Source organism: Dermacentor silvarum, chromosome 11 (assembly GCF_013339745.2).
Source record: "Dermacentor silvarum isolate Dsil-2018 chromosome 11, BIME_Dsil_1.4, whole genome shotgun sequence".
NCBI classification, from domain to species: Eukaryota; Metazoa; Arthropoda; class Arachnida; order Ixodida; family Ixodidae; genus Dermacentor; species Dermacentor silvarum.
The window spans coordinates 68,874,044-68,897,579 of record NC_051164.1 but is presented as its reverse complement, the minus strand read 5'-3'; the positions used below and the strand labels follow the sequence as shown (position 1 = coordinate 68,897,579).

General features: G+C 48.5%; 1 protein-coding gene across 8 annotated transcripts in view; it reads left to right on the top strand.

The window, feature by feature from the left end:
- LOC119432654 (putative sodium-dependent multivitamin transporter) overlaps positions 1-4,531 on the top strand; it is a 103,077-nt gene extending 98,546 nt beyond the window's left edge. For 7 of the 8 annotated variants that reach the window (XR_007464318.1, XR_007464319.1, XR_007464317.1 and 4 more), the window contains exons 16-17: positions 2,156-2,492; positions 4,114-4,531. Coding sequence is in view for 1 of the 8 variants with exons in the window: in XM_049658765.1 (XP_049514722.1) it covers positions 2,156-2,314 (159 nt within the window). In the remaining 7 variants the exon portion in view is untranslated. Of the gene's footprint in view, positions 1-2,155; positions 2,541-4,113 lie in introns of those variants that run through there. The other variant, XM_049658765.1, reaches the window with a different exon arrangement.
- Positions 4,532-23,536: the final 19,005 nt, after the last annotated feature.

Sequence of the window (23,536 nt, the reverse complement as noted above, 5' to 3'; positions counted from 1 at the left end):
CCCGTAGCCTTGAGGTTCTGGGCGTGGACCGGACTGCTTCCACGCCTAAAAAGGTGAGCGCGTCTTTACCGGTTACAAACGTTTTTATGCAGATTTGCGCGTGCACTCCCATATAAAAAGAGAAATAGACAAAAATTATTTCAGCCGCACGCGCTTTCATGACTCTGGTAATTATAGACGGCTATGGAATCATCACAAAATATTGCCCACGTCACACACGCAGCGAGCATGAATCTAAACTGAACTTCAATTAAGGCCAGAACCTCTTGTTCAGTAAATGAACTTGCTTCAAGTATAACCTGTCAGGAGCCTCACATTTTGACGCATTGACTTAAATAATCTGTTGTGGTGTCTGAGAATAGTTCGGTAGCGTTCGGACAGCTGGATCAACGCCATTAATTTCACTAAGTCCCATGTATTCACGTGAGCATCGCTCAGAGGTGGGCGGACGTTTTAAAGCAACAAGCGTTATGCGCTCACTGAAGTCGTTTTGGTCACCGGTCGCAGGAATCCCAGAGTGATTTGCGAGAAACTTATAAATAAATAAACGCGCAATGCCCCGAGTGGATTCAAACTCCCCAACTGGATTCCCGAACTGGACTCCGAGAGCCTCTCAACCCCTCCGCCGATCAGGGAAAAGTAATGCGCCTGGCGAGAGCGCTCAAGCAGCTAGCGTTTAAGTGATTGATATGGCGCCACCTTGTATGTGGCTTGCTTTTAAACCAGCAACGATGTGAAATAACTTCAATGAAACAAGAGATGAAATGAAAAACGCAAGACAGGAAAGAGGAGGGAGAGATCATGGCCTAGTGGACGGGGCGTGTCACCGATCTCGGAGGTCATGAAGAAACAATCTTGTTTCTCCACATTGCTACCGGGGTGCGCCACCTCCGTGAACCAAGACGACATGGACTGGAATCCGTGCACACGCTAGTCGACGCTGGAGAAAGTCTTCTCGAAAGCAGATTGCTCGAGCGCATCTGTAAATGTTTACTCCAACCGAAGACAAATAACGCTCCAAATATCGTCTTCTAAACCCTGTAAAATGTAGTAAAAGGCGTCAGCGCGTTCTGTAATATTTTTACAAGCCGGTTTCGCCTTCGGTAACCAGAAGCTGAATGCGTCATGACGTCATGAAACACTTGACTCGCTTCCTTAGTGCGATCGCTCCGGCTGCCGCACGTTACATAGAAGCCATGAAAAACGCGCGCAGCGTCCTCTTTTATTGCGAGAAACATCTTGATACCTAGCCCTAATATTACACGACGCGGCAAAATTTGCTCAGTAGTTATGGGGTCACGGCAACGTCGACGACGCCAGGTCCGGCAATGCGAGGCCAACTTGAGTATCAAATTAACCTCGGTATCCTTTAACGTTCCTCAAGGCAACACTGAGCCTCGACTCAAGTGAGTTGATGACGGCGCCACTCCTCGCCAACTGTGGTCACTACACTCTTTAAAACTTTACAGCTCTATGGGTGTGTAAAGGGCGTTCGGTTGTCCCATGCCTAACACCCTTACGTTTAAAGGGTAATATCGAAACGTTGGTGACGACCAATGAAGGTTTCTTGACTGCCGACTTTTTGTGGCAATTAAAAAGTCATGACAGCTGCGACAGGCGACAGAAAAAGTGCATTAGATAAACTTTCAGATCTGTGGCTCTCAAAAGCTCTTGTAAAATATTCCTCTGCGCCCGAGGTGGTCAGAATAAGTACGCCTGTGTCTTTTATCACCGCACGTGTCACTAGAGCTCGCTTTCGGTGTAATAATTTTTTATAGGCCGAAAGCCAGCAGTGTTACCTATAGGCCGGCCAAGGAAACACCCTTAAGGGTGTGAAATTTTTAAGAGTCTACGCTTCATTGACAGTCCGTGACAATTCTTGACAAGAGTAGCGTCTTCTTCTGTCGAGCCAGGGATAGTTTGAGAATACGGGACTAAGTATCTTCAAGTGTTTCTCGATCTTCACGCTTACCAAGCGTCTTTTTACGTGATGAAAGCGTGTGGTGGACTTTTTCTCCAACTTCGAAAAATATCTGTCAGTACTTACTTAAAACATGACAACGCGCGCATTTGTAAATTTTGCCATGTGTTTAGAGTCTATGCGGCCGATATGCAGAATGGATGTTCTAAAGCTGCGCCAACATATTTCATGCAGGAGCCTCTGCGAGTCACAGTGAACGACGGGAGCATCAAGGCGTCTCCTTACGAGATACAGCCACTGCAATCAAACGGCGACGACATCGACCTCTTGTCCAAGCCTACCGCCAAGAACGGACGACTACACGCGACGTGTACAGACCAGGGGGACATGTAGATAGATCACAATGGCCACACGCCACTTCACCGAACCTATTTCGCAAGCACGTGCGCGTAGACTGCCTGTTCATCGTGACGTGTTCTCATCTGTAAATATCCTTTTATCAGAATGCTACAGGCCACTAGATATGTGGGTGGACGCTATTTCTGGAAATCGTTTACTGGGTACGCCTCCTGTATGGTGATACCGGTTTTTGAATGTTTCGGTGACCAGTAGGGGTGTGCGAATAGAAATTTTGTTAAACCGAATCGAATATGAATCGCATCGAATCAAATATGGAATATTTTTTCGAAAACTTCTCTAACAACAACCCCTTTCTCACCAATAATACAAAACTATGTTCACATACGAGCATTCACAACGTTAGCAAGTCTTTATCACTGCATTTCGCGTTATGAAGGGTTGTTTACTGAAATCGCAAATGGAGCATTAGTAACAAATAAGCAGCTCGTTCGCACACCCGGGACTCCTCTCAGACTAACTATGGTAGCTTAGCGCGAACTACTGAACGGACACGCCTACAAAAAAGTACAGTGAAACAGACAAGGACGACAGCTATCATAAACTGTTTATTCACAAGCCACCCACCGATATATGTACTATTTCGTGCGCATGCGCAGAGTAACGGGATTGCACCACAGGGAGAAGAAACCGCAACAGGAAGTTTGCGAATGCCAAGGAGCGGCTTGAATAAAACCGCACTCCTCTGAACAGTGCACGGTTGTGAAAGCTTCGCTGATACATATTGAGGCATTCTTTTTCATAAAACACCCAAGGCCACCCGAGACAAGCAGCTAGAATGTTTCTTTCTTTCTTTCTTTCTTCGCTTTTCTTTTTCGATGCTTCCTAGAATCTTTCCCTTTTTCGCAGATCACGCTTTAAAAAGTAACGTCTTGCTCCCCGAGTGACCTAGCGTGAGACGCTACGTAACATAGCGGGTTTTAAGTCAACTATGGCTGCCGAAATGAAGTTTATAGCACTTTTGAGGTCGTCGCGCACACTCAACGATTTTAAACATCCGAAAGCTATTCGCAAGGTATCCGTAATTTGCGAAAGAATCACTGTTCGCTTCGAAGACTGAGTCGAATAGGACAGTATTCGATTCGTTATTCGAAAATTTCAAATATTCGCCCACGCCTGGTGATCCGTTCAGTGCTGGCAAGATCCTTAGTTGAGCGCAACTGCTAGCCTTATATAGCTACGAGAGAACGGTTCGTTTACGGATATTTACAAATGATAGTTGGTTGCATTAAACGACATGGCGTATAGTCCACACGCGACTCAAGTGTTCACTTCATCCTCATCCGAGGAAGCAATATCGCAATGTCTTCCATTACGCCACAAAATGTGTATCTCAGTTTGGGAAAGTTCTGCATCGCAGAGCACGTTTACTCTGCTCGCGCGCAGTCTGAGTGAACGCCCAGTTGGCGCCAAAAGTTTACTGAACCGTGGCATTGAAGATAGGTTGAACTATATACGTCCTAGCAGTTCGTTGACGGTAGCCAGTGAAACCATACAACGCTGTGCGGTTCGCATACCCCGACAGGAGATCCGAATACGAGGCCGATCGAATGGCCAGGTCGCGAAAACGTCCCGCTTTTGCTCAGATGTCACGACCCGTAAACGTTTGATGTCGATTATACTCCGTAAATGGGCACGAAATCTGTGGAAAATGGAATCAAATGAGTTAGGCACTTGCTCTCGTAGAAAGAACTTGCCGAAGCCCCCTTTGTTCGTAAGCTGTACTGCCTTCTGTCTCTCTCACTCTATCTCTCTCTGCTGCTCCCTCTGTAAAGTCTCTTTTATTTTCTTGGTTGCTCTCTGACAATAGTCAGTTCGAAATTTTAATTCAACTTGTTCTAGAATCCGGCAGTCTCGTTGCAGTCAGACGACTCGCAAACTGGGCTTCTCTTGTTAGTTTTGTTTCTTGGGAATTATAAATGTCGTGAGTAATGGAACACCATGCATTCGACTTAAGAGTAATACTTTACCCGTACTCACGTGGGTCGAATTTCTATATATTTAGCTTTGTCTCTCTGTTTTGTTTTCCAGTTCTTGTCTATGCTTATTATGTTGGTGTCTCTGCGGTATATGTTTGTGCGCGTTGCACGCAGGGGGAAAGGGGGTATCGTTGATTCCTCACCTGTTCTTTGAGATAACCAGTTCTAATCTAGCCTCTATTCACATTTGTCTAGTTACGAAACAACGCCACAACGATCACACAGCCCAATAACTCCACTTAATTTGCCCAGTGACCTGCAGAGTACCATCCGACTGTGCATTTTGCTCAAGTGCCATAGCATTGTCTCAGCTGCAGACGTGTTGAAGTAGAGGAAAGTATGAACACCAAAGGAAACAAGAGCAATGGAGTCACGTGTGTTTTGGTTGTTAAACATTGCTGCTTCTTATTTCTTTTTTTTTTTTTTGTGCGGAGGGCAGCGCCCGCAGCTTCAAACACGTGAGTGCTGCCGTGAAGAGATTTCAAGGGCGCAGCGCGCGCCGCGAGGGATTCCCTACGCGAATGTGTCACATACCCAACGTCATCACCCTGCGCTCTGTGATACGTTTTATGTCTTTAAAAACATGCTTTCTTAATTTGCTCCATACTTTCACCTTCTCGGTGTTCTGGTATGCACGGACACAGCAAACCACACGGACGACAGAGAAGAAGCACTCCTTCAGTATAGTCCGTACGTGTTCACGGCTGTGTTCTAGTCCACCTGCGCATTAAAGTATCCCATTGTTCAACCGACTCGCCCGACCATCTGCGTCATCTCTGCTTATAGGTTTGTATACATTCATCGATCACTTCTTCACATCGTGTCTGTGCAATGTTTGCTGCGACTATGAACGACCACAATAAATCAACAAATAAAAAGCCTGCTCCAATCGGCCAGAGCCTGACTTGATGTGCTGTTCAATCTTTTTTTTTTTGTGTGTGTGTGTGTGTGTGTGTGTGTGTGTGTGTGTGTGTGTGTGTGTGTGTGTGTGTGTGTGTGTGTGTGTGTGTGTGTGTGTGTGTGTGTGTGTGTGGTGTGTGTGTGTGTGTGTGTGTGTGTGTGTGTGTGTGTGTGTGTGTGTGTGTGTGTGTGTGTGTGTGTGTGTGTGTGTGTGTGTGTGTGTGTGTGTGTGTGTGTGTGTGTGTGTGTGTGTGTGTGTGTGTGTGTGTGTGTGTGTGTGTGTTTGCTTGCAGTGACTAGACACAACAGCGGACGTACAGCAAACGGGACACTTTCTTTACAAACAACCACGCAATGCGACTACATAATTCCTTAGCAATTCAGTTGCCGTCACAAGCACGAACTCTCGCGAGCATATGCCTCCTGTAGACAAGCTGCGCGAACTTAAGTGACGTGTCGTGTGCAAAAGCGCGTAAATTGATAGGGTGCAAGAGTAATGTGGGCAAAAACAGCGCTGCAATAAGCGACTGACCGCTCCTTTTAGAATATTAGCAGCTCCTGAATATTATTCCTTGGGACAAAATATTTCAGAACGTCCCCGCAGGAGAAAACATTCATTTGCGCTGAAGCAAGACGCTTCTATAGTTGTCCTGAAAGTTACTCTGAAAGCGTGCGTGAGAAGGTGCTCCAAAGTGTTATTATGCACATACGTTCTGCGCCTGCATTGAAAAGTCCTAAAGCGTACGTTCGGAACTCACAGTGTACACAGCGAATTAGCGTCGCCATTGTCGTAATCATCATCATCATATTAGGCTCCACAGCAGAGGTCCAAGGCCTCCCCTGGCGATATCTCCAGCTGACGCCCGTCTGCGTCAGCCAGCTCCCACCCGATGCTTTCGAAATTTCCCATTCTTACCACTTCACGTGTACCTACATTACGTACTCTATGTGCAATACATTACATTGTTACATGAAATCATCGGCCGCCCCTCACGGCGTTGCCCTTCCCCATACGCACCCTTTCTGGTGTAACAGAAAGGGTTAACTGTTCTGGTTAACTGAACAGTTAAATGTTCGGGTTAACCAGTTAACTGTTCTCCGCAGTACAGAATAAGCCCTACTGAATTATCATTTCATCAATACGGTGATTGCCAAAGGGTCATGGTATCCTAAGAGACAAATAAACTAGTTAATCAAGCAGGCGGGATCTGCCCCAGCTTCGCTTTTTTTTTTTTCTTTTTATCTCATCTAGAACACGACCTATCCGCGTTTGCCATCAAAAATATATACGACCTGGGTAGCTGGTGATCCACGATGCCAATTGATAAGCGCGGAAATGAGACAAGGAATCGAAGAAAGCGATCGAGTACGAGCGCTAAGCACTGCCCCGTATCTCTCTGATTTAGGCCTGTGTTCCATAGCGCTCGTTGCATGGTCCTCAGCTCCTCAGTTCCTCTTTACGTTTTCTTGTTGGAAGAATAGGTGGGCATACTAACAATTGCTACGAGGCACTGCAGTAGCAACGATGATAGCAGGACTGAAGAAGACGACGATCGCGGATAGTCGCGCGCACGGGCTTGATCTTATGCCTGTCTTCTGCCCGTTGTATAGTATATCATGTAAATATATCTTCAAGCGCCTTTTCTCCCCGTAACAATATCATCGGCAAGTCATCACATAGGTATTTCGCTCGAGTAAAACTTCGGCGAGCCTGCGTGACTCATTGTAACTTGCGCCGAGGAACTTTACACTTCGTTCTGAAACAAGTTAAGCACTTCAAACTTCCGCACCTCCGCAACGATTAACTGCAAATTGGGCTTCCCTGCAACTCCAGCTTTCTTTTTTTTTTTTTTTTTTTCCAACTTCGCCTCAGAATGCCGCTGCCGTAAATAAGCTGCCGAGGAGGCGAGCGCCATCTGGATAATACTTTTGCAAGTAGCAAACCACGGCGCGGCGCTATATCAGTGGTAGAAATGCTGGAAAAGGGGCTTGTGTTTGAGTTTCCGAGTAAGGGAATTATGTCTTCTGGTATATTCAAATTACAATCCGACGCTATCAGGACTCAAGGTTGTGGCTACGTCGTACTTTATGATTTTTCAGGCGGATTTTGCTTTGAGAAATTGGATTTTTTTTTTTTTTCACTAAAGCTTTGCGCCACGCGAAGGGCTTACCCGGTTGGGGTGATTCTGGATGATGTGGTTCAGGATGAATATTAACGCGACAGCATTCAGGGCCCCGTGTGGCAGTACATTCGGCGTCGGTGTCGGCGTCGGCTTTGGCGCCAGCGGCCGAGAAAATCATCCCCAACCACGCAGGCACTCCAAATATATTTAGGTATGTCACAACATTCTATCATTAATGTTGCTCGCACCTTGTCTTGCATTCTTGGCAAAGTTCCTCGCAATTTTGAGAATGACAATCCCCAAACAAATGTCATCACCATGTCATCCACCCACAGCACATACCTTTTATGTTAAATCTTCTCAGACTGAAATATTAAAGACAAAAACGGAAACCTGAAAATTATGCAATTTTTTGGCGCGGCTGCGCAATATCTCTGGGATTGCCACACGGCCGCGTTTCTACCAGAATGCTCACCTTCGTGCATAGCGTTCGCGGCCAGTGTTTCCCGGTAACCATTACGGTTGCTTGAGCTGCAGTTGTCGAGAAGCGTGAGAAGCAGTCAGGGATCTTTTAATGCTATCGCGTTCCACTCTTAAAAAAGCGAAGCTTAAGCGTCCTCCCAGTTTTATTGCGATAGCAATTATATGGACACTCCAAAGCAGATTTCTGCCGTCGCCGTCGCCGTGAGGTTCCGTATGACGTCAATGGAGATGAAATCGTCGCCGCGCGCCGAACGCTGTATGTGCGAGTGAAAGGGCGCAAGGGACGCGCGCTTTCACGGGGAGTGAACGCACGGCGCAGAACAAACGCGCGTTCTGCGCCGTGCTCCCTGAACAGCTGCATAAGTAGGCGTCTCTTTCCTCCTTTACAATCACCATATATGTAGAGCAAACGCGCTTTCTTCCGACGCGCGAAAGGCCCTGGGGGGGGAGGGGGGGAGGGGGGGGGGAAGGGAGGCGACGTTTAGCTGCGGCACCAAGTGCCTATTTATACCAGAGGTTCCGGCAACAGTCACCAACGCCGCACGCATTTTGTGCGAACGCGGGCAAAACGCCGACGGCGTCGACAACAGTTCTGCGTGTTGCCGGTGCTGCTGCATGTCGAAGTTTCTACAGCTGATACAGCTACTATCATTACTCCGTATAGCTCTCTACAAATTTGCTATCGCAATTGATGCTTCGCCTTTCAGGTGAAACTGCGACAACTTTTTACTGCCATGACGCCTACGACGACGCCGGACTTACTGCGACAAGGCAGGGTCACAGAAAATCGTCGGTAGTCGGAAGGGACGTCAGTAGTCAGGAGGCGTTTGGTGTGTGGCGATATGACGGACCCGAGCGCATAAAGGGTTGGGCCCTACCACGTCTTAATGTGCTTGATTGAGCCGTGTCCGGGGAAAAGGGCACTGTGTGGATTGAGCTGATGCAGTATGCTTGTACGATTAAGGTCTCTAGGTGTAGGCAATACAACCCTTCGGCTACGGCTGCCCGTAGACGGCGCATCCGCACTGATCCATCGGGGGAGGGGGAGAATTGGTCGTTCCCTTTTCCTGGCTGTATGCTTTACTTTCAATCTTGCGTCTTTTCACGTCTGTCTACTTCCTACTGTCTAGGTAGCAAGGGTTAACCGTGTGTGACGTCTCGAGTTCAAGTTATATCATAATCATTTGTAGGAGTCACGTACAGCTGGCGTTCTTCCAGCCCTGTTTTACACGCTCTGCGGCGTCCCATTGTTGGGCGGTATGGTGGGTGGGTGGCGTTACTGCCGATATAAGAATGCATCTATAGCTTTTTCTTCCCCGTGATTTCCGATCGTCCCAGAAAAAGGGAGGTGAAGAAAAATAAAGCTTTGCAAATTTTTTGGCAACCGATGAGAGATTTTTCTACGCTATCTTGAAGATAAAAAGACACGAGAAAAGGAACAGTGAGAGCCATCTCACCGTTCCTTATGGCAAAATCTATGATAGAGGCTAGAGATAGAGGTACAAGGTTTAATAATATGCTGGAGACGTTGGTATAGGCACATATTATGCAGCTACAATAATGGCCAGACTTGACCTACTCTGGAACTCAGAGATAAGCAGCACACAACGCTGCCTAATAAACGGTTTGCTTTGGGACATTAAACTGACTGTTATTCCACACTAAACAACGCGTGTGGTGTCATTCCGGACGATGACTTTTTGGAACAGACCAGTGACCAATTTCAAGCGAATTCAGGCGTGATGGCTAATAAATTCAAAAGCATTTTATTCTCACCTTCGACTCAAAGGTGCTGCCAGAAACTATCGAAGCAAGCTGCCTAGAGATCCGTGTCAGGCCACACATTTCAAATCTTTTGAGATGCCTTAAATGCCAAAGATCCAGCCATAGTTCCCAGTACCGCTGACGTTGATTGATATGTGCTAAACGCAACGCCCATGAACACGCATTTCATACATGCAGGAACAATCCACGTTGTGTGAGGTGTCATGGGGAGCACGCCGTACAATCGCGGTCATGCCCATCCTCCAAAACAGAAACAGGTGATTCAACTTCTTGTTGAAGTTGCTGAAAGATAAGTTCTTCCTTAGCGAGTAAGGGGCGGAGTCAATGCACACTGCATTTTATCGCGTCACTTCTCGCATGTTGAGAGTAGGAGGAGCGTAGGACTCAACATTTATTGACTGCACGATCTTCGGAATCGGCGCACAGTTACGCGTATTCACGCGACCCACACGTATTAATAATATTATATATTTTCCAGGATTTACCATACGCAAACTACGATCCGATCATAAGGCATGTCGTTTTAGAGGAAATCACCCTAGGCGTAATGGCTACAGTATAACGCTTTTGTGCTAGTTGTCCTCTGTTTTAATCCAGCCATGGGGCCATTTTATTGGTTTATTTAGTTAGAAATCAATTTTGCCGTTAGAACGAAACAGTTATTGGGGTAGCTAGAACTTCGAATATTACATGAAATCAGCGTTGTATTCAGTGGCAGTATGATTTGCAGTAAACATATACCGGCCAAGTAAACACGTTTGGCGTGACGTGCACAGACACGTAGCGACAGAAAATGTACATTTAAGCGTGGATTGATGGGCCAATTGGTGCATCATGTAGTGTCGATGGGCAGAACGGGCGGGAAGAGACGAAGTGGACAGGGCAGACGCTCAATTACAACTGAAGTTTCATGAATTTTTTTTTCAGGAAGCGGGGAGGCGCGCATGCGCAGTCAGAAGGCGTATGCAAAGGTCATACATATTCATATGCAAAGGTTGTAAAAATGCTAACGGTCGGTCAAGGACATAACCAATTTCTTTATCAGTCAGCGCAACTGACGGGGCACTGACACACGTGGCAAATTGAGTGTGCGTAAATGTGGCCACCCTCAAACATTTCCCTCGCCAACCTGTTATTAGACTTGTTTAAAATCGTTGCACTGTTAGATAGCGGAGTGCAACCGCAAACGTTGATAGCGCTGGTAGGTGCGTACCCCCCGCTGCTGCAAGGCTCCGCTGTGGTGGGCATATTCTGTACATCTGCTTCGCGCTTTCGAACTACCGGATTTTGTGGACGTTGTCGCTTATCCTCGGCGCCATACCTTACATCCCGTCGTTTGGGCACTTCCGGTGATGAGCTGAAGCACATTCTCTCCGCATCTGGGCTTACGCACATATGCGGGCCTTCCTTGCTTCCGTATATTTAGTGTTTCACAGTAGCTTCTCGGCTGGCATTCTGACAACCAACACGTGCAGACACGCTTTCACCATTAAGTGAAACGGTGCTTCGCTGCACAAATCCTGCTCCGACAGGAAGTACCATGGCTTCTACGTATGAGAAAACAATGGCGCAAGCTGGCAGGGTATGCATATATATGCTGCCGTTTGTTCCAGCAAGCAAAGCTGCCTATCCTGAGGCCATGGAATACAGCTATTTCCGTGCAGCACTTTGCGCCCTATTGGAACACGTTGGAAATCCCTAAAGATATTCTATTCAGCCTGCTGCGGCAGCCATCCATGGTGTAACGATTAGAGGACCGGGATATGCTGTGATAGGGGTGCTGTGTTCGAATCGTACCATCAGACAATATATATTGTTGCTCGGATGCGTTAGTGAGGAAAACGATGACCCGTGAACGTGCTTGCGGTCCCGGGTTGGAAAAGAGGAAGAGGACGACGCTGGGTTCATCAACCAGCTGGCCGATCTTGCGCTCACCTTCGCGACCTACAATAAACGGCCCCCTTCATCCGTAAGCGTGAGAAACGGTCTCCTTCGCGCGTAGCAAAGTGGTGGAGGTGCTGGGTAAGCGCTCAGCACAACGGAATCGTCACTACTGCAGCTTCGTCGAAGCCGTCGACTTGCCAGCCTCCCGCCATCTGCTGTTACCGGCTTCGACATGCCTGAAGAAAGAGCCGCTCCAAGGGCAGCGCCGGGCAGTCCGCTGCGGTACTACCCAGTTCCACCCACCTTCGGAGGAAAAGCGGGAGAAGGTGCCGACGAGTGGCTCGTCCACTACAAATGAGTGAGCAAGACCAACGGGTGGGATTCAACCTCTTAGCTCACCAATGTTATGTTCTCCCTCACCGACACCGCACTCGTGTGGTGCGAGAGCCACGAGGACGCGCTTACGACGTAGGAACTTTCTGTTGAAGAGCTCAAGGCGTGTTTTGTTGACTCAGTCGCCAAAAAGAAGCGTGCTGAGCAGACATTGTCGCAACGGGCGCAGCTTCCAGGTGAGACATGCACCACGTATATTGAAGAAGTGTTAAAGCTGTGCAAGGTGGTCAGTGCTCGCGTGTCGGAAGAAGATAAAGTCGGACATTTGCTGAAAGGAGTGGCTGAGGACGTGTGCAATTTTCTAATCGGTAAAGAAAGCCTAAGTTCTGTGTCCGACGTCATTCGGCATTGCAGAACTTTTGAAACGCTCAAGATGCGTCGGATTACGCCAAAGTTTGGTCGATTGGCAAATGTTACCACGCTTGCCAGTGTGGACACGAGCCCTTGTCTCGACCTTCCTTCGACCATTCGACAGATTGTCCGGGAGGAACTTTCCCGCTGCGAAGAGATGTCGCGTTCAACAACTGAGCACCACGGCATGTACACGTCGCGTGAGGCTATGACTGCGCCACTTTCGGGCCCGTGGCAAGCGATGGTTAGCGCAGCGGCCGTAGAGTACAGCGCAGCCCCACAGTCTCGGATGACAACACGTACGCTCTCTGACTCCGCCCGACGCACGCCTTCTCGACCCGCGATGTATCGTCACGACACCCGCGATGAACCAACCCACTACACAAGAGAAAATGACAATATTCGCTTCATCGACGAACAGCTAGCCAAGGTTTCGACCTCCCCCGGTGTGTTACTCTTGCGGTGTCCCGGGTCATATCTCACGATTTTGCAACCAGCGTATGACCACGTGGTACGGCCAGCCCTCCGAGTTTTCACGACCCTCCGAACGGCCCCATGGTGTTCCGTGGCCAGCACACGCATCGTCTGGCCACGAATATTCGCCGCGCAGCTCCCGGAATCGCTCCCAAGCATCTGACAGGAGTTTGACGCCCCCACCGCGTCCTCGTACTTCCCGTTCTCCCTCACCGCTCCGTCACACCACGTCCCCTTCGTCAACAGAAAACTAGCTAGCGCGGCCAATGGAGGTGAGGTCGCTGGAGATGCGCTACTGAAAGAAATACTTCCGCTGTTGATGCTGAAAAACAAAGTGCGCGTTTTTGTGGATAATGTGCCTGAGATGGCTCTGGTGGACGCAGGAGCAACAATTTCGGTTATGAGTATCTTTTAAAGACGTGTTAGGGCGCAAGGTCATATTCACATAGGACGAAGCTTCAAAGTTCTGTGGAGTTAGTGGTGAGCCGTTGCGACCTATTGGAGTATGCAATGCTGACGTATTTTGGGGGGACCATATTGTTACGACAGAGTTTGTGATTATTCCTCGGTCGATCCATGATGTTATTCTAGGCATGGACATCTTACGGGAGTATGGTGCCACTGTCGACTGCCGCACAAGAAATGTATTCATAAGCGGTATTCATAAGCGGTATTCATAAGCGGTATTCATAAGTAGTGCATAAGCTAAACTTGATTAAATCACAGTTAGGTTTCTGGCCCTGTGCAACGGAAACACGACGAACTGATGTCCTATTTTGTCGTCTCAGAATAGGACACACATATGGTACACACAATTTTCTGTTGACTGGTAATGAGCCCCCAACCTGTGGTCGATGTGGTGAGAGGCTGACCGTCCTCCAAGTCCTTCTGGAGTGTCGGGAAGCCGAAACAGAGAGAAGGAAACATTTTCATCTCGCATACAGCTATTATGTCCCGCTCCATCCCTCCATCTTTCTTGGTAAAGAACCACTTTTTACAACCAAAGCAGGCCTCGCATTCTTGAACGATGTTGTCCTACAAGTCATAAGCCCAATAAATTCGTAGCGCATCCTCTCTCCAGAGGATGCCGCTGTGACAGTAGTTCAGTATAGCACCTGCCTCCAGGCCCTTGTGGTTCAAGGGCTCTGTTTAGGCAGTAGTGCTTTTTGCCAGTTACTACATGTGAAATAACTTGAATATCTTATCACTCTTTTTCAATCCATTCTTCATTTTCATAGTAAACGTCATTGATCATTGTCATAACCTTATTACATGTAGATTTTACGCTCTTTATCGCGATTATTTTTAGGCCCCTTTACAGCCACGCTTCATCTAATGTTTTATCCACGCCTCATAATTCACTATTCATGAACCACTGACACGCCATTATCATCGCGTTGGCGCTCTTTGGCCACATCTGGCCCTTGCGCCAATAAGCCCCACTAATCATCATAAGCGATAGGATACCGTCAGGACTCCTGGAGAACCCGGTAGATCGCGAAACTACACTGTTTGTGGTGATACGGTGGTACCTGCATCATCTACCGTTTGTGTTTCTGTTGTCTGTTGCGGCGCCGATCCTGACAGCTTCGATGCTACCGTAGAACCGATGCACATGAACTGTATGAAGAAGAAGGAAGGAAGGAATGAAAGAGAGGAGAAGGAAAATCAGGGAGGCTAACCAGTTCAGCAGAACCGGTTTGCTACCCTACACATGGGAGCGGAATGAGTGGGAATGAAAGATGGGGAGCAGATGGTATGAAGAAGAATATGTTGGTTCCACAATGCGTGGTGTCGATCAAAGGCGGACGCGCTGGCTTGTGGATCGTAAGCTGCTCTACGGAGCCCGTCAAACTACCAGATGGCTTGAAATTGGCCTACATATTAGCCTACGAAATCGGTGGCTGAACAGAGAAGTGCCGAAAGAACCTGATGGCCACAGTTCGGAAACGGCCCTTTTGTCGATGGTAAATAAATCGCTCAGCACGAGTGAACGCCGAACGTTAGTGGGTGTGCTTTCAACTTAGTATTAAACCTTGCGCAGGAAGACAAAATACCTGCAATCCCCGCGTCATGAATACGCCATACCATCAACACGGGTTCGGCAGACCCAATAAGACAAAAGCCATATCGCGCTTCACTATCAGAGCGCCAGATTATCAACGACCAAGTCCACGAAATGATGAAAAAGGGAGTCATACAAGAGTACGCGAGTCTGTGGGCCGCTACAGTGATTCTTGTTTAAAAAAAAAATTTTGGAGATTTCGCGTCAACTATTGCCGATTGAATGCTGTAACAAAAAAAAAGACGTGTACCCACTCCCACGTATTGATGACGTGATAGACTGCCTTCCTTCCGCCGCTTACTTTTCCTCAGTAGACTTACGATCCGGCTACTGGCAAATTTCGATGTATCCTGCAGACAAAGAAAAGACTGCCTTTGTAACCTCTGACGGGCTCTTTGAATTTAATGAGATGCCATTTGGACTGTGCAATGCTCCGGCAACATTCGAGAGATTTATGGACCATCTGACGCCATCTGACGTCTACTTGTCTGCGTCAAGCTAGCCCAGCCATGTTTATTATTTCGACGGGGGCATTATGACTTTACTGACGCTTCTTTCACCACGTCACCAATGCGCCAAAACAAAGCTTAGTTCACTAACTATTTGGTCACGCTCTGCTAAAGTATTTTTCACGGCGCGTGTATCAGCAATATTTTATTATAAAGAACGAAGTAATCTATTGTCATTTTCGGGGATGCCTCAATTTTGTACGCTTCCATAACACTCATTTACCGCAACGGAACGCAATCACTCACCGTATAAACACCTACAAAACTAACACCTTGAAATGAAACAGAAGAACGTACAATGAATGTAGAAAATGCAATCCTAGCCTGGTGCTATTCGCGAGATCACACAAGTAACAAGTGACAGGAGAAAACGTCCACATCCGTTTGTTAGTCAAAAATCACGGCAGAAACTCCCCTGCAGTGCAAGAGTTCAGCCACCTGCACAGCTATTTACAGCCCAGTGTCATTATACATCTTATCACACTTGATGCGACCAGTAAAAGCCTTATCAACCAAGTTCGCTTGCTATCAGTCTTATCGCACTCGATCCGACTCTTCGCGAGCCTTATCGAACGTTATCACCCTGATCGCAATCGATCCAATCCTTAACAACCCTGATCCATCCTTCTCACCCTTATCGGAAATGATCTGACCCTTGTCAACTCCGATCTGTCCTTATGAACCTTATCAGAATTATAAGCCCTTATCGCTTCTTTGCTCCTTATTCATCTGCTCCTATAAACCGTGATGAGACCATATAACGTCTAATCACCCCTTGTCATCCTTATCAACTCATTGACTGCTTATCTGTCTGTGCTGCGCGACGCGAAGCGCATGAGCCGTCAGAGATCGGCAGCATTTCGGTCGATGAAGGAACGACCTAATTGAAGGCGCATCCAGCGAATAGCGAGACGCATTGGGAATCTGACGTATTTGGCATTAAATTCTCTCGCAATCGGAATTTCAGTAATGTCTACAATACTCCAAGTCGGGTCTAGATGTGCCGTTGGAGATGGTTTTTATTCCACCATCATCAAGTCTTGCAAAAAAGCCTCCATAGAAACTGTTCTCCTTCGACATTATTTTTTTTTTTGCACCACCGGTACAACACATTCATGTGGTTCATATTCATCATCCGCAAGCGTGGGTGTTTAACGCAGTAGCTAAGGCACTCGCCTACTGAGCGTGGGTTGCTAGAATCAAAACTCACGACCGCCAACGTTGTTCCGTTCAAATTTCTTGTTTCTTTTTATACATTAGCTTTACAACGATTCGCCTTACCTGACGGACGATTTTCCTCGTTTGGTAGGCATGAAAATGCTTACGCATTTATTAATGATATGGGGATGGACTTGCTGCGATACTCGATCAGCCAAGCTGCTCCGACGACGTCCCTGTGATTTGTGATTGCGATTTTGCTGACATTCGCAACCGAGCGTTGATCGAGTACTATTGTACAATGACGCGTCCTATCGGCGCGATTAAATCATTTAGGCAATCAAAATTGTCTTCTAAGAGGCACTGAAGCATTGACTCACATTGGATGAAATAATCACATTCCCTTTCACTATATGTTGACTTCAGTAGTGTGTGTTATTCCAATAAATACAAACGTCATTGTGAATTTTGCATGTTCTTGTTCTTGCATTCCAGCACCCGGTGGTAATGTTTCCAATCACGCATGCAGAATTCGATCAGGTGGTGGCAGCTCTAAGTGACCGTGTTGAATACTCTGTACTGGGCTATAACTGCCAATTTCTGGCACGAGAGCTGCTACTGAGGTTACACGCGCCGATGACCACCGATATCATGCCGGCTAACTCTGCGATTTTGGAGACCGCGATGGCAGGCGTCCTCACCGGGACGTTGGCTGCGAGCGTCAGTCTGCTGTAGGTAAGTAACATCAGCAACAAATTACCACCAATTGCAGGAGGTGTTTTGAGCATTCGTGCGTCCCTTGGAAGTGTGGAGAAACAGGTACGAGCTTTCAGAAGAACCAGTAGAGATGTGAGATATCGATGAGTAATGTTGTTGTCAACTGTCCATCTTGCCAACTCTGAGGGTACTTAGTCAGTCGCGTTAAAGCTTTTCTTCTAAGCACGCCGAAGCGACTTTTCGTGAGTGCCTGGCTGCGGATCCGCCAGTCAGCGGATCACTTTCGGACCAAATGCTGTTCCGTAGCTCGTGTTCATCACCACTGCTATCAACAGCGCCCAAATTTTCATAAACGCACTCCAAGACGCGATGTTCATTTTGCTGGGAAAGCGAAATGCTTTCACTGCTAAAGGGCAAATTCGAGCGGCGAGCAGGAGACTGTTCACGAGCACTTCGCTGGGACGATGAACCGCTTTTACTGCCAGTGGGTGAATTAGAGCTGTGAACGGCTGATATTTCGGGAGTGAATTCTTCATTACAAACAGGCCCGACTGAAATTTCATCCGAATGCTCCGTCACTGCAAGATCCGAGCGTGAAGGGCTTTCCAAAATTGCTCCGCCTTTGAGAAGAGCGCTGTTGCAAACATGGCACTTTGTCCGGCCGAGCTTCGGCATGCTGTAGAAAACAATAACCAAACGCAAAATTAAACAATACGAATGATGGCTACCATCATTAAAAAGAAACCACAAGTTCTTGCACCGAGCTTTTCAAAGGGAATGCACCATTCATCCCGTTACGAACTCTATGGTTACGAAATCATGACGGCGGGAACCTCAAGTTCCAATTCAGTCGAAGAAGACGCGTCAACTCAATTTACCTTAACTTTGGGGAGAGCGGGCTGAAGACTCTCAAAGCCTATGTCTTCAGGGCCCTCAAGAAACAACCCAAAATTCACAGAGCCCTTCCACTCCGTGAAATGGTCGAACAGCGAAGCTCTGTTAGTTACACCGAGTGTTAAGAGTGTTACATGTGTTGCACGTGATGCAATTCCGTAAACACAAATAAACACAGATCTCCAACAGAAACTTCAATTATACTGAAATATTATATTGAAACGTTGCGAGGCGAGAAAAGACTTCCGACGCTACCGGACAAGTGTCCAGGGGTGCTATGCAGGATGCGCCGAGTTTGGCGAAACTCGGGATCTTCACGAGCTCTGGCGACGCCCCAAGATGAAAGAACTAATGGTAACAAGACAAAGTTTGTCCGTCAGCACGCCTCCAGTTTCATTGGTTTATCTAGATTTCCTCTGGGTGGCTATCATCCCTTGGGCGTTGCCATATGGGTGGTCGACAAACTGGGGCTCACGTGATGATACGGTCGGTGCATGGTCGTGCCTTCTTTCACTTGTTTGTCGTTCCACCGAGTGTATTACAGGTACAAGCAAGTTATGAAATAAGTGCATTCAGTACAATATTATTAGTCACACTAACGTGGGTTATAAGCATTTTAAAGACTACAAGGTGTACACTGAATGTGTATTAGACTAATTCGTAGTTTAATACGTTTCGTGTTATACCACGAGGGGACGCTCGCCCTCTTTTTTTTTTCTCTGAATTGGATTGGCGCGGCTCGCTACGTGCTTGCGCTAGCATTTCCGAGCACAGATTGGTGTGCGCCTGGTTTTCACACTAGGCTTTAAACAGATCGCTCGTCGCTCGCGCCAAAGTAAGGCTGCGAGACGAAGTGAGCGTCGGCTAGCGCAGAAGTGGTTTGCAGCGCGCTTACCGTGTTAGCACTCAGGAATGCCGGAAAGCACTCATACAAGGGTCAGAAGCATACGCTTTATTTTCTTTTACTTTATGATGCACCTTCATACTGGATAGCGCCGAGCGATGGCTTCTAACAACCGCAAGAAAGAAATAATTTTATTGCGATAGCAATTATATGGACACTCAAAAGCAGATTTCTGCCGTCGGCGTCGCCGTCGCCGTCGGCGTCGCCGTCGCCGTGAGGTTCCGTATGACGTCATTTGGAGATGAAATCGTCGCCGCGCGCCGAACGCTGTATGTGCGAGTGAAAGGGCGCGAGGGGCGCGTCTTTCACGGGGAGTGAACGCACGGCGGAGAACAAACGCGCGTTCTGCGCCGTGCTCGCTTAAGGGCTGCAGAAGTAGGCGTCTCTTTTCTCCTTTACAATCACCATATATGTAGAGCAAACGCGCCTTCTTCGGACGCGCGAGAGGCCGTGGGGGAGGGGGAGGGAAGGGAGGCGACGTTTAGCTGCGGCACCAAGTGCCTATTTATATCAGAGGTTCCAGCAACAGTCACCAACGCCGCACGCATTTTGAGCTAACGCGGGCAAAACGCCGATGGCGTCGACAACAGTTCTGCGTGTTGTTGCTACCAAAGCCGCTCACCTTACTTCGTATGACATTGCTGTGTTGCTATCGCATTCATTGCTTCGCCCTTAGGGCGAAACTGTGACATTTTTTTATACTGGGTAGCCCGAGCGATCCGTGGGTTCTAACAAACGCAAGAAAGGGTCTTTGCAGCGCACGTGGCCGTTGAGTGCCACCATACCCATCTCAGGTGGGACTCCAGCATCGGTGCAGTTGTCGTGTACCCACCGCAGACGAGGTGGCGCTTCACTTTTTTTTTTTTTTTACAGTAACTTACCATTCTTTGCCTGTGAACGCCCGTGATGGGGTCCGCAAAGTTCACGCTGTGGTTGACTGCCTCCTAATGCAGATTGATACATAGCCCCATTCGCATCCACTAAATTTGGGATACAGTTGTATGTGGCCAATTAGTCAATAATAATGGTCCCCGGTTGAACATTGCCTGTAATAATGGCTCCTAATGTCGCCGCCATTCGTCGGTCGACCTTGAAAAGTCACAGCACCCCTTTCGTCGCGCAGAACATGCCGAAGACCCATGGGCCACCATCTTTAACACCGCCGTAATTTTGGCGGCTCGGCTGAACGTTGTCGCCCATCATTAGGCGGCCTCGATTGTACATTTGCTCGCCGCGAAGAAGGAACTCGTCAATTTGCGCTATCTTCCCGGGGCCACTGAGTGGACGTCGCGTCAGCAGCTCGTCCCTCGCGACCTCACGGGGGTTGTTCCCCCAGTCGGCGATGGCGTGTTCCGATAGAGGAAACAAGTCGCCGGTCATGTCCTTCAACAGCCATATGTCTATGCTTTTGCTCACGTAGTGCGTGAGCCAATAATTTGTCGCCTGGAGAGGTGGTCGTTCCGACGGCCGAGGCAGTCCGTGTTGGCGAAGTAACTTCCTTCACCTCTCTGCCCGTGCCGTGCAGCGGTACCGTGTAACTACGAAAGCTGCTTTCAACACCTGTTTCACCGGAAAGCAGCCCGGCGTCCATTCTGAGTCTTCCTATATAATGTGATCACTTCGCCTGGGCAGGTTGGTTGGTCCGGGTTGAACTCCAGGTGCTCGCAGGTGCCCCAGTACTCCGATGACGCCGCCGGGCCTGGCCTGGGTCTGGGGAGCGGTGGACGAACAGCGCTTGAAGCTGGAGAGAGCCGAAGCGATCGCACGAACTTTTCCTCCGCAGCCTAGTCACACCAGTCTGTGCTCGGAAAGCATAGGCGAAGACGAGGGCCTTCGCCTAACTCGTCACACAGCCAGGGCACTGACGTTTTGTAAAGGAAAAAATGACGCTGAAACTCTACGTCGGTCATGTAGGTGAACTGGTCCAGACGGTCATATTGACGCTTGCTGCCGCTGGATGCGATGACAAAGGCTGCTGCTGCCGCCGCCATGTTGCCGAGTTCAACTCGAGGGGGCTTTCGCGATGTACGAGTTTCGCACGAGTTCGCCTGTCAATCAAAACCATAGATCACGCCCCACGCGAGGCATGTAACTTGTGTGTGCGCCCACCACGTTTGGGCCACGCCCAACTTATTTTTCGGCAACAGCGACGTGGTGCGGAACGGAGAGGCATCAACAATCTTGACCGCCGAAATAACACACGCAAAACGCACTGTTATCGGTGATGTACTGAGCACCACTATCAAAAACAAAGCGTCGACTTTCGCTGGCTTATGCATGTCTTGCGCTGTCATGGCCTCACAACACTGTTTCATTGCTTGCATTGTGGCGATGTAGAGCATAGGAAAAATTATCGGCACGCCACTGTAACTGCTTGCAAGGCCTCGATGCGCCGTGGTGGACGACGATGCTGAGCAGTGCGTAGTGTTTTCAAACGACAACGTATTGCAGCTGTCGTTTGAGATGGCTGTTCTGTCATCGGTGATGTATCAGAGCCGCAGTGTCACAAACACGGTCAGCGTCGAGAAACGCTCGCTTTTCTAGACCCAGTGCGATGGCATTTCTTCATCGCAAGCACGGCACACTAAACAGTTGCAACACCTTCCTGCGTTCGAAGTCCAACTTCCTAACTGCACACAACAGCCCTCACCCGCCAAAATGCGATTGCTGCGCTGTAGTTGCGATATCCATCTGCGATCGCTGTTAGCTCAGCAGCAGAGGCAATCGGCAAGCACATTGGAGTGAACAAAACACTCAAATCCTGCGTACATGCGCATTGGAGGCACCTTCACTGGGCAAGCGATAACAAGCAATGTATTGTGTCGCTGGGCAGCACTCTCTTCATCGCAACGCATCGCGGAGGCTTCGCGCACGCAGATAAACTGCCGCATTTTCACTGTGCTGCGTCACTACGGACCCTAGAATAGCGCACAGCCATTTTGAAGCGACAGGCTACAGCCGTTGCTCCCGTCTCTGTGGCTAGAGTGTCGCTACAGTTGGTAAAGCGGCGGCCTTAATAGCCGCCTCAGTGAAGCACCTGCGATGAACAGTCATGCGGCAGCGCTGCGTTGCCATTCCCCTAATAGACAGGGAATGGACAGATCATTGTCATGACTGACTTAATCGAACATAGCGCTGCAGCGCCTCTGGCGACTGGTCACCCTATGAAATCCCTCGTGCGTGCGACCCTCTAGAATGTATCCGCTTGTAAGCTTTGACCTCAGTGTCGCCACTCGCGGCAAAAAAGTGCAAAATTTAATAATTCGCTCTATCTCCGTTTGTCATCACATATTTATAGCATTCAAAACGAAAAACTGATACTTTAAGAAATAAAATGTTTGTTATTTTATTTGTTGTAGCTTAACGTATTCGATTGAGGGAAAGTGTAGGTGCAAGAATGCACCGCATGTGCCCGTTTGCATTCGAAGGAGGATAGACAGATAATGCCCGAAAGAGGAGGCACGCCCTTGACGCGCCCGAGAAAGGCGTGGCAAACGGCTCACGGCAAGTGTGCAGATAGAGAGCGGGACAGTGACGGTATTGCTAAATTGCGATAATACGTTGATAACAATACGCGGCGCTGGCGCGTTTTGTTGCCCAGTCTTCTGTGCTTGAAGCGCGGAAGCACTGTGCCGCGCAGGGTGCGCTCATGCTGTCATACGCGGCTTTATCTCGACATTTCTTTTAGCCTGCTGTTTGTGCACGTTCCCTGCTATCTCCGTTCACTGACTGCCATCGAGCAAACTCGGGTAAAACTCGGGCGAACGAGAAACTCGGCGCATCCTGCATAGCACCCCAGTTCTCTGGTCGAAAAATGCCGAGCCGATGCCAGAGGCTCGGCAGAACGCGGACGGCGTCGACAGCAGCTTTGCGCGTTGTCTCGTTGGTGCTGCTACATATTTGCGCTCTCTCAGTGTGTGTGGCACCGCCTTCGAAATGTCCAAAATGAGCCAAACCAAATCAGCCTTTATTGGCTATTTGGTTGAATACAGCGAGTGCCTTACAGCAACCCGGTGAACGCAACACCGGTAAACGCGTTAGGCACTGTCACACTCGTCTTGAGCGAATCGCTGCTATGGCACTGGCATGGCTGGACTCGGTCGCTTCGGTGTCACCCATCTCAACGTGCTGCGCCAGAAAAACGAACCACTGCAATGTATTATAGCCATCCAACCATCGCGTTCATGGTTTCCCGGTAGCGCTGTATGGGCGTGCCTGCTTAGGCAGGGAACGTTCGAGTGTTGCAATTGTCTAATTGTCTAATTTATCTATTAACCCCTATCGGCTTTCTTTAGCACGGGCACCGGCCTGCGATTCTCGCGCCACCACACATGTCACCTTAAACTTTTGGGAAATGAGCCGACGCATGAGAGAAAGCAACAGCGGCATAATAATTAGGGTCGCAGTTTTGCCCGAAAGGCGAAGCATCGACTGCGATAGCAAATTAGCCGACAGCTATACGAAGTGAGGATAGTAGCTTGATCGGCCACATAAAAATTTTAATTTTATTAATTAACAAGCGCGACGTCAGTGCGCACTGGTAAACATGGACACATCTCGCTCGATGACCGCAGAATCT